This window comes from Anolis carolinensis, chromosome 3 (assembly GCF_035594765.1).
Source record: "Anolis carolinensis isolate JA03-04 chromosome 3, rAnoCar3.1.pri, whole genome shotgun sequence".
NCBI lineage: Eukaryota > Metazoa > Chordata > Lepidosauria > Squamata > Dactyloidae > Anolis > Anolis carolinensis.
Window position 1 is genome coordinate 96,330,039 of NC_085843.1, and position 11,671 is coordinate 96,341,709.

An 11,671-nucleotide genomic window follows, 5' to 3' on the forward strand; every position below is an offset into this window, starting at 1 on the left:
TCAGTCATTAATCAAAACAGAAACTGTAAGCAAGAAGAGTAGTAGGATGACTTGAAAGGGCAGCTATGATGGAACTAGGTAAGATTATCTAATCTAAACTCATATCACGAAATACCAGAATTAGAATGATTTGTGTCATAGGTTTTCTGATTGGGAAATTTCGAAATCATCTCATTTGAAATATTGTGCTGAAAAATGGTACTATGGATAGCACAGAGAGTCAACTTGACAAAAGAATGGGTCCTAAAGGAATTATCTCCTGAAGCAAATATAATTAAATTGAAGCTATTATACTCTGGACTTGTCATGAGATTACATGGCTCAGGGGAGCTGAGGGAGAATGATGCTGAGTAAAGTGAAAGGCAGGAAGAAAAGAGGCAGATTACATTAAATATGGATTGATTCACTAAAGGAAGGTACCAGGGAAATTTGAAAGGCTATTAAATACTAAGGTCCCATCTACACTCCCATGTAATGTAGTGTAGCTGTTGTATTAGCCTGGGGCTCCCAAACAACGCACCCAGGCTAATGTGTAAGCCTTTTACTCTGCTTGAACTCAGATTAAAAACACATCTGCAAAGATCCAGATTTTCTAGGAAGATCCAAATCTTTGTGGGTGCCCTGGCTGTGGATAGTGCCACCTGGGATCAACCTGTGGAATCCCAGATGACATCCCCACAGCCATCCTAAGATCCCCAGGCTCAGGTAGCTTGGGGAGGTGGGATGGCAGTGCTTCCCAAGCCTCCCTGCAACCTGTTTCCATGCAAAAATGACAGGGAATTGCCCTTACCGTTGCAGAGGGCTGTCCTCTGTCTGCATTGCCCAAACTGATGATGTGACAGACCTTTAAAGAAGGGAAGGAGATTTCCCACTCCAATGCTCCATTGCATTATCAGTCAGGATGATCCAGGAAAATGACATATTCCTGCAATACCCTGTTGTAAAAATAGCAGGGCATTTCCCTCCTGTTTTTTGAGGGATAAAAGGGTGCAGGAAGGCTTGGGAGGCACTGCCCAATGCCCAGTCATGCCAAACAGGCATCTGTACTCTTGAGCTGTAACGCTACACCAGCACCCCCGTTGTGGGATATAGCACCCACATGGGAATAACATACATTTTTATGCCATTTTGTGCCAGTGTTGAAGGGCCCTCAAGCTAATGGAGAGGTCTCACATTCATAGGTTTACTACAAGTTGAAGTAAATATTAACAGCAACAATGCATTGCCAATATACTTCTGGACAGAAAGTGTTTGTAATTCCAAGTCAAATTTTGGCTTTTTACACAGGGCTTTGGGATACAATCACTTCATCCAAACACATATACATATATGTTTTTGAATTGTTTGTTATTTTAACTTTTTAAATTATACTGTTGTTTAATTTGTATTAGAATATTTAAACTACTATATTTTTATTTTTAAATTGTTATTGCTCTTTCTTTAAATTGTTCAGACTGAATTTATTTTACGCTGCCTGCGGATCTTATGTATAAGTATTTAAATAAAATACTTGAAGGATCATCTTTTCTTATATTTGATTTCCTTAACAGTGAAATCTCCTGGACAGTTCCTCTTCTGCATTATTCCAGCAAGAGAAGTACACTATGCGGAAACCCAGCAGGAAGCATTCTCTGCTTTGGCTGACTACAAGATTACTCCCATTTCCCCACATCAGTTCTTGCTTTGGTGTTCACTTTTCCATTTTTTTTGCATTTTGTTCTTGATTTTCATGTTGTTGAAGGGTTGTTATAACCATTTACAATCAAAAGTGGGGAACAGCTTTACCTGACAAAGCGATTTGTGGTCCCAAATGTTTGCATACAGATTTTTGTATCTTCCTGTACAGTCTTACAAAGATATTATAGTACAGCAATATGGATTTGTAAATTTATCTAAGTCAGAAGTAGGTGTCACATATCTGACAGTCTTGTCAAATGTCCTCAAATGGATTAGCTTAACAATCTCTGGACTTTCCCAGAACCATGTAACTAGTAACATTGGGAAACAGAATTCTGGATTAGATTAGCCTATGAAGTCGGTGAGGACATCTGGATAGTCAGAGGTTCTCTGCCCACTATTTCATTACATGGACAATTTGATTTTACCCAGCAAAGATCTTGTCATGTTCTTACAGATGCAATGCTACTGCATTCCAGATTTATCAGGAAATGCCTTAGATTCTGTTTTTTAAGTACACATTGAAATTTATTAATGTTTTTTGAAATAGTTATTCGACTCTAAACACATAAATATTTTTATGTTCTCCATGCCAATGTGCTAAACTACTAATCCTAGAATGAATATTAGATCTCTTACCAGCTTCAATGCATTCAGAAGTCAAGCAATATTGTTGCTTGGGCTGAAGTTTTATATGGCCTTGGCTAACTGTAAAAGAGAGAATAAATGGATTATCATTTGTTCTTTTGAGTCAAAGTCATCATGACCTATGTGGCTGTGGAACATCTCAGAAACACACACTAATAAAAATGACAGCAGAAACTGTATTAGTCCATAAGGAAGAAAGTCCAAAATCTCTGGCCTACTAAATCAATTATTCCTGAACTGCAACTTTTGTAATTTCATACTAATTTGCATTTTTGCACTAAACTATTAGTGTAATATATTATCATTGGAAACTCTCAATCGCTCACATCACACACACACACACACACACACATATATATATATATATACACACACAGTAGAGCCCCAGTTAACTGAGCTCCGGTTAACCGAGGCTGTGGGTTATCCGAGGTGCCGCTGGGGGTGCCCCTCCCTCTCCCCTCCTTCTATCGAGTTTGAGAGAAGGAGAGGGGAGGAGGAAACGCCCCGCGATAGCTGCTGCCTAGCAGCTATGGTGAGGCACTTCCCAAGGGGCATGGTCTCACCCAGGGATGTTCCTGGGCAAGACCTGGGCCCAGGCAAGCCCCTCGCCATCGCTACTGCGTAGATAGCAGCTATGGCGAGGCGCTTCCCAAGGGGTGTGGTCTCACCGAATGACATCCCTGGGCAAGATCTGGGCCCAGGCAAGCCCCTCGCCATCGCTGCTGCCTAGATAGCAGCTATGGCGCGGCGCTTCCCAAGGGGTGTGGTCTCACCGAATGACATCCCTGGGCAAGACCTGGGCCCAGGCAAGCCCCTCGCCATCGCTACTGCGTAGATAGCAGCTATGGCGAGGCGCTTCCCAAGGGGTGTGGTCTCACCAAATGACATCCCTGGGTAAGACCTGGACCCAGGCAAGCCCCTTGCCATCGCTGCTGCCTAGACGGCAGCGATGGCGAGGGGCTTCCCAAGGGGCGAGGCCTCACCCAGGGACATCCCTCGGCGAGACCTCACCCTATCCAAGCCGTTCAGTTATCCGAGCTGGGGCTCACCTCTTTATCTCGGATAACCGGGGCTCTACTGTCTATTATAAACTAAGAAACCAAGAAGAGAAGAAAGCAGCAGGATCATACATTTATATGGAATAGGGTTGTATGATTTGAGTCCCCTCAAGTTTCTGAGCTTCAGCCCCTCCCTACTATCTTGCTGATAAGATTCAAGAGCACATTGGGTCCATTGGCTGACAGTACTACGGTAGTGTATTCCTGCATGGCATGAAGGTAGGCTGGGTGGCCCTTGTGGTCTCCACCAACTCCACACTTCCATGAAAATAATGTTGGAGGGGGTGGAATTGTAACTTTTAATGTTGGTCTACACTGACAAATGAGCTAAACCCAATCATAACACATAGAGAAGCTGAGGTAGATAAGGTGTTGTGTACATATTGAATGTATGGGCTATGGTGGGCAGTATGAAGGCAAAGGGCACAGATGTACATAGGACCTGAAAGGAGGGGGCGAGTCCTGCTTTGTGGGATTACTTGCTCTGGAGCAATACATTTGGTCAGATTACCCAGGGCATGAGTAAGTCAAATAACGGTAGAACAAATCAATTCAAAGAAGTTATTTCGGTATCTCTGGATATATAATATGTCTTCTACATTTGTAGGTTTTGCTTTTGTGGATTTGTTTAACATGTTCTCGCTAGGAATCTCTAGTTCTTTCAGTGTAACTCTATGGTCAACTTCCACCATAAAGTTGCACTGCAGAACCTAGAGATTTCTTCAGAGAACATTTCTGCAGGCATTTGTAGGCACTCCAGCATGATTCTATGGTCACCTGAAGAATTTGACCATAAAGCTATGCTGTAGGACTTAAGGATTTCTAGAGAGATGTTCTCTCAGATAAAAAAAAATCGTATTCCACTTTTGTGGGGGCCCTATGCCCCTTAGTCCTAGAGAATGTGTAGGGTTGGTTATATGTCCCTTCCAATGGCTAACGTATACTACATTAGGGAACTAACACAAATTATGAACATATTCAAGAGCACATTTTTTTTTTAAAAAAGGCCAAGTCACTATGTATTTACACCAAAGATAATGGAGGCTATCACAGTAATCTTCCAATATAGTACACAGTCCGACTGCTACCATGCATTTGGGATTGCACATGATGTAGATGTAGAAATCTTGGAACTTATGAAGTGTTTTCTGAGAATGTATTAAGTGATGTCTGGAAGCACTGAAGCACTCCTGTTTTGCCAAGAATGTGATGGCAAAGGACAAGCAGGCCTTGATTGTCTTTTACTGGCAGTTTACACATTTAAAAAATGATATGTACCCTGAATTTTTGGCAATAGTCTACCTTTGAAACTGAGCACAGACACATGGCAATAGAAGCAAAGTAGCAACACAAATTTCATTTTTGGATTGAGTTATTCATTTAACTCTGGTCTTCCAAAGTCTGTCATTAGTTATGCTTGCTGGGGCTGATGAAACTTGCAGTCCAACAGCAACTAGAGAGCTGCAGATTCCACAATCCTGATGTAAACCAACAACACCTATATAAATCAACTAGCTGTGCCCGGCCACGCGTTGCTGTGGAGAAGTATGGTGGTATGGGAAATAAAGTATTGAGGAATTGGTGGTAGTTAAGGTAAAGGGTAAAGGTTTTCCCCTGACATTAAGTCCAGTCATGTCTGACTCTGGGGGTTGGTGCTCATCTCCATTTCTAAGCCGAAGAGGCGGCGTTGTCCGTAGACTCCTCTAAGGTCATGTGGGATGACTGCATGGAGTGGCGTTACCTTCCTGCCGGAGCAGTACCTATTGATGCACTCACATTTGCATGTTTTCGAACTTCTGGGTTGGCAGAAGCTGGGGCTAACAGTGAGGGCTCACTCTGGTCCCCCAATTCAAACCTGCAGCCTTTCGGTCCAGAAGTTCAGCAGCTCAGCACTTTAACACGCTGTGCCATCGGGATATTATTTCCTAAAGGTTGTGAATATGCAATATTTCTGATTGTTGTTGTTGTTTTTTTTTGTCTGTTGGAGGCAAGTATGAATGTTGCAATTAGGGAAAATGATTAGGATGTAATGGCCTTGCAGCTTTAAAGCCTGGCTGTTTCCTCCCTGAGTGAATTTTTTGTTGGGAGGTGTTAGCTGGCCCTGATTGTTTCCTGTCTGGAATTCCCTTGTTTTCAGAGTGGTGTTCTTTGCAATATTTTATGTGCTTCTACTGTCTTGGCCCTGAGAAAACAGAGGATTTGCCAGACTTTGATGATGGGAATAGTTTGTTGGGAGGTGTTAGCTGGCCCTGATTGTTTCCTGTGTGGAATTCCTGTTTTCAGAGTGTTCTTTATTTAGTGTTCTGATTTTAGAGATTGTATTGTTCTGTTTTATTATACCACATTAATTTTTATATATTCTGATTTTAGTGTTTTTGAATACTTGGAGCCAGATTGTATTCATTTTCACGGTTGACCGCAACACAATAATAATAATAATAATAATAATAATAATAATAATAATAATAATAATAATGATAATAATAATAATGCACCCTCGCAGTGATGTTGACCGGCTATATCTGCCTAGAAGATCAGGGGGCAGAGGACTCTTGCAAGTAAAACAAGCAGTCAAAGAAGAAGAACATGCCCTGGCAGAATATGTAAAGCAAAGTGAAGAACCTGCTTTGATTGAAGTCAAAAATCAGAAACTCCTCAAAGCACAGCAGACAAAAAACCAGTACAAGAAAGCCACACTACAGACTAGAGCTGACAGCTGGCGCAGCAGAACACTGCATGGAAAGTTCCTTGACAAAATTGAAGGAAAGGCTGACAGGGAGAAGACCTGGCTCTGGCTCACGAGTGGGACCCTGAAGAAGGAGACAGAAGGCCTGATCCTTGCAGCCCAGGAGCAAGCCATCAGAACAAATGCAATTAAGGCCAAGATCGAAAAATCAGCTGATGACCCAAAATGCAGACTGTGCAAGGAAACTGACGAAACCATTGATCATATCCTCAGCTGCTGTAAGAAAATTGCACAGACAGACTACAAACAGAGGCACAACTGTGTGGCCCAAATGATCCATTGGAACTTATGCCTCAAGTACCACCTGCCAGCAGCAAAGAACTGGTGGGATCACAAACCAGCAAAGGTCGTGGAAAATGAACACGCAAAGATACTGTGGGACTTCCGAATCCAGACTGACAAAGTTCTGGAACACAACACATCAGATATCACAGTTGTGGAAAAGAACAAGGTTTGGATAATTGATGTCGCCATCCCAGGTGACAGTCGCATTGATGAAAAACAACAGGAAAAACTCAGCTGCTATCAGGACCTCAAGATTGAACTTCAAAGACTCTGGCAGAAACCAGTGCAGGTGGTCCCGGTGGTGATGGGCACACTGGGTGCCGTGCCAAAAGATCTCAGCTAGCATTTGGAAACAATAGACATTGACAAAATTACGATCTGCCAACTGCAAAAGGCCACCCTGCTGGGATCTGCACACATCATCCGAAAATACATCACACAGTCCTAGACACTTGGGAAGTGTTCGACTTGTGGTTTTGTGAAACGAAATCCAGCATATCTATCTTGTTTGCTGTGTCATACAACGTCGTTGTGTCAATAATAATGATAGTAATAATAATGACTTTGGTAATACACAGTGCTTCACTCCCTTCTCAGCTTCCTTTCTGGAAGAATCCTTTCATGGGAGGTGTTAGCTGGCCCTGTTTGTTTCCTTTGTGGAATTTCCAATTTCCCTGCTTTCAGAGTGTTGCTCTTTATTTACTGTCCTGGTTTTAGAGATTATATTGTTCTGCATTATTCTATCCCAGTAATTATTTCATATTAAAGTAGAATCTCACCTATCCAACATTCGCTTATACAATGTTCTGGATTATCCAACGCAGTCTGCCTTTTCGTAATCAATGTTTTTGTAGTCAGTGTTTTAAATTCATTGTGATATTTTAGTGGTAAATTTGTAAATACAGTACAGTAGAGTCTCACTTATCCAACATAAACAGGCTGGCAGAATGTTGGATAAGCAAATATGTTGGATAATAAGGAGGCATTAAGGAAAAGCCTATTAAACATCAAATTATGTTATGATTTTACAAATGAAGCACCAAAACATCATGTTAGACAACAAATTTGGCAGAAAAAGTAGTTCAATACGCAGTAATGCTATGTAGTAATTACTGTATTTACGAATTTAGCACCAAAATATCACGATATATTGAAAACACTGACTACAAAAATGCGTTGGATAATCCAGAACATTGGATAAGCGAGTGTTGGGTAAGTGAGACTCAAGTGTAATTACTGCATAGCATTACTGCACATGGAACTACTTTTTCTGTCAAATTTGTTGTATAATATGATGTTTTGGTGCTTAATTTGTATAACGATTACCTAATTTGATGTTTAATTGGCTTTTCCTGAATCCCTTCTTATTATCCAACATATTCACTTATCCTACCAGCCTGTTTATGTTGGATAAGTGAGACTCTACTGTATATTGATAATCTTATATTATCTGCTTAGAACTGGATTATATGAGGCCCCTTCTTCACAGCTGTATAAAATGCACACTGAAGTGGATTATATGGTAGTGTGGAGTCAAGATAATCCAGTTCAAAGCAGATAATATAAGATTATAAATGGGTTATATAGCTGTGTGGAAGGGCCTTGAGTCTACACTGCCATATAATCCAGTGCAAATTAGATAATCTGGGGAAGAGGCCTGAGGGCCTAAGTCTGTCTGTCCCCTGGGCTGAGTTGGTTGCTAGGAGACCAAGTGGGCAGAGATTAGTCCTCTAACTGGCAGCAATTGGATAAAAACAATTTTTCCTTTCCCTCTAATTAGGGCTTTATTTTTCTTTTCTTTTTGTTGTATCAACCTAGAGGCGTGGATGATGGGTTGTGTTGTCAAATTTCGAGGTTGGGGGGCCTGTAGTTTTGTTGTTTTGTTGGTCGCCATGATGCCATCACTCATTTATATATATAGATCATGTGGTACATTTACACTCTAGAATTAATACAGTTTGTCACCACTTGAACTGCTATGGCTCAATGTTATGGGATCCTAGTTTTTGTTATTTGGTGAGGGACTAACATTCTTTGGCAAAGAAAGCTAAACACCTTGTAAAAGTACAACTCCCATTATTCTATAGCTTAATAGCCTGACTTCTTGGTAAGGGAAAGAGGATTGTAGAGGCTAGACTCAGATCTGATTTCTTAGGTCCGTATACTGTGATAAAAATCATAGGGTTCATCCTGATATACAGTGAGAGAGTACATGGTGAGATTTTGGGGGGGGGGGGGGGGAGAGAGATCAATCATGAAGATGATGTGCACATTTGTAATATAAATTTTTGCACATTTCTGTGAAAATATAGTTTCTGACCATATTTTCTACCATACTAACTGCTGCCTGGTTGCTAACACTCTTAAAATGTTCAAGAACATTGATTGAGCTGCTTGCACCTTTATGAACAATCAGCTAGTCTCCTTTCCCTTAGCTTTAGGCAAAGGTAAAGGTTTTCCCCTGACATTAAGTCCAGTCTTGACCGACTCTGGGGGTTGGTGATCATCTCCGTTTCTAAGCCAAAGAGCCGGCGTTGTCCGTAGACACCTCCAAGGTCATGTGGCCTGCATGACTGCATGGAGTGCCGTTACTTTCCCGCCGGAGCGGTACCTATTGATCTACTCACATTTGCATATTTTCGAACTGCTAGGTTGGCAGGAGCTGGGGCTAACAGCGGGCGCTCATTCTGCTCCCAGGATTTGAACCTGGCACCTTTTGCTCCACAAGTTCAGCAGCTCAGTGCTTTAACGCACAGTGCCACCAGGGTCCTTAGCTTTACAAAAGAAAAAGTCACAAGAGACATTCTCTGCACAGCAGAATGAAATAAGTATTATCTGTATTTTGACCCTCCTCTCATAGGGCTTGTTCTACCATCTCAAGAACAGTCTGTTTCAACTGTAAACAAGACATTGACAAAACATCTTCACATCTCTGCTACAGAGACTAGAACAATCTGTTAAAATAGCCTGCCCAATTCTGCAAGATCTTGCTTCATCAGTCCTCCAGCTTTGTATTCACAAACAAAACCTGGTCCTAAGGCAAATCATTTCATCAGTAAGATTTTGGCAGTAAACTATGTAATTCAGAAAAGTCCTGCTTTTAACCACATGATGCACATCTATGTTTGTTCATGTTTACTTGCCAATGCTTCCACAAGTATCATGGAGATTTTATTTTAGCAAAGGTACTGGAACACCTCTGATATCTCTATCTTCACCACAGTTTTGATTTCTCAAGAAAAATATTATTGTTTTGAAAACAATATATGTCAGGAATATGTCTACTGCGATACATGACATGATAGTGAGATCTTTTCATAAATGCATATAATGATCATGATCCTTGCAGTATTTATGCATAAAGCCGTTCAGTCACATCCAATGTTCAGTGACAGAGCATTTTCCTTTTAGTTACTTTGCCTTTTAACTACAATATAGATCAGAAATATTATTTCTCTTCCTCTCAAAGAAGACTTCACGGTTCATCTAGCAATTTTAACTGTTTAAATGAGAGGTATAACCTGTTCTGCTCACCTATGGAAGATTTTGTCAACCATAACTATATTGAGAATCAAATCCAAATAGTATTTGCTCTCAGAGCAAAGACAGAAATACAATATGGGCTACTTTCATTAAGAAGATACATGCTGATCATCAGTCTTGAGACTCCGGTTTTCAGCTGCCAAGTAGATTGAGGTCTTTCACATGTTTCTATGCTATGATTGGTGGTTCTACTAATTTGGAATTTGAATACATCTTTATGTTGCCTTATATCCTTTCTAGTTGTAAGATGCGTTATAAATAAGACTGATGTGTGTGTGTAATTAAAAACAAATTGCATTGCCTCTCCATATAGTAAACATGAGCAGTTAACTAAAACTGAAATCCTGTACTCATTTATCTAAAATAGGTTTACTTCTAAGTAGGCTTGCATAGGACTTCTGTTAACATAGTTATAGGGAGAGACATGTAAGAAATACGTTGTTGTTGTTGTTGTTGTTGTTTGCAAAGATATACATATTTTTAGATTACAATTCTCAGATTCCCCCAGTCAGCATGGCCAGTAGCCATGATTGCAACCATCATGCCACCCTAGGCTGGAAAGGCAGATTTCTCAAGCCCTTCTGTCCTCCTTTGCAAAGTAAGCAAGTTCCCCTGCCAGCCACATTTCATTAACAATTCTGACTGAGGGTGGGGAAAGAAACATTAAAATGTGATTAGCATGGTTAACTAAACATTGAAATAGCATTCCAGCCACACTTCTGAGGCGCTTCATACAAGCTGCACTTCTGCTGAAGTGAAATAATTGAAACTTACCCAAGAAAAGCGCTGTGCCAAGTGCAACCGTGCTGGTCACAAACACGCCAAGGGCTATCCGAAGAGGCTTGCTGGCTGCTTTCTTGTTGGCTGGCATTGAACTGCCTGCTGCTTCTCCTTCCATCAGAATGGATTTGCAAAGCTCTCTGAAAGAAGTATGCCTTTTCTTCCTCTACCCCTCTTTGTTTCTTCTTTGGTTACAGAGAAGTCCCATCCATGGGTGCCCCCTTTTCCAATCCTTCCTATTGGTTATAAGTAGCAGTTGCTGTCTGGACCCATTTCGAAGTCCCTCACTCTTCCCAAAAAGAGGGTGGGGAAAATAACATAAAAAGGCAGTATTATTTTTCTTTTTTGGCCAAGGCTTGGAGAGAAACACACAGTGACAGCTTAATTTATAGCTTTTGCTGGTTGCAAGCAGACCAACTTTTTATCAGCAGTTCAGAAGGACAAACATTTCACAATGCTCCCCAAGCAGATGGTTACATTCACCATTCCAATTTCCAGCGATTAAAAATACATACATAAATTCTCCCTGCCAGAAATTGGACTTCTGGCACACCGTTTTTCAGTCACTATCTTGGCAGAAGGGTTCCTTTGCACCTATTTAAGGGACCTAATTATTTTGCGGACCCTCTGTTTCGTTTCACTCTGGCTGCACCATTCCTCTTCCCTGAAGAAAGACATCCCGTCCAAGTGCAAATCTCTTTTTAAAGCGCCTGAGGAGTTCTTGGGATATCTCAGAGGGTGTTTATTTTGGGAGGTTTGTGTGCCATGCCAAGTGCTTAACTTCCGAGTTATGCTTAAGAGAAGGCAAAGCAGCTATTAAAACAACCTACACAAGGGTTTTGTGTATGTGTTTAAAAAGACGCGCACACACACACACACCACATGAGTAAGTTATATTTCAGTGTCTGTGCTCCTTTTGTAAATTCCATCCAAA

General features: G+C 41.1%; 1 protein-coding gene across 3 annotated transcripts in view; it reads right to left on the reverse strand.

The window, feature by feature from the left end:
* Positions 1-11,420, reverse strand: part of phex (phosphate regulating endopeptidase X-linked) — a 145,082-nt gene extending 133,662 nt beyond the window's left edge. Inside the window, exons 1-2 of one of the 3 annotated variants that reach the window (XM_062977220.1) lie at positions 10,732-11,420; positions 2,317-2,385 (exon numbers count right to left, since the gene is read on the reverse strand). In XM_062977220.1, the coding sequence (XP_062833290.1) occupies positions 2,317-2,385; positions 10,732-10,855 (193 nt within the window). In that variant the 5' untranslated portion in view covers positions 10,856-11,420. Of the gene's footprint in view, positions 1-2,316; positions 2,386-2,993; positions 3,064-3,098; positions 3,188-10,731 lie in introns of those variants that run through there. The other 2 variants (XM_062977219.1, XM_062977222.1) reach the window with 2 other exon arrangements.
* Between the last annotated feature and the right edge of the window lie 251 nt (positions 11,421-11,671).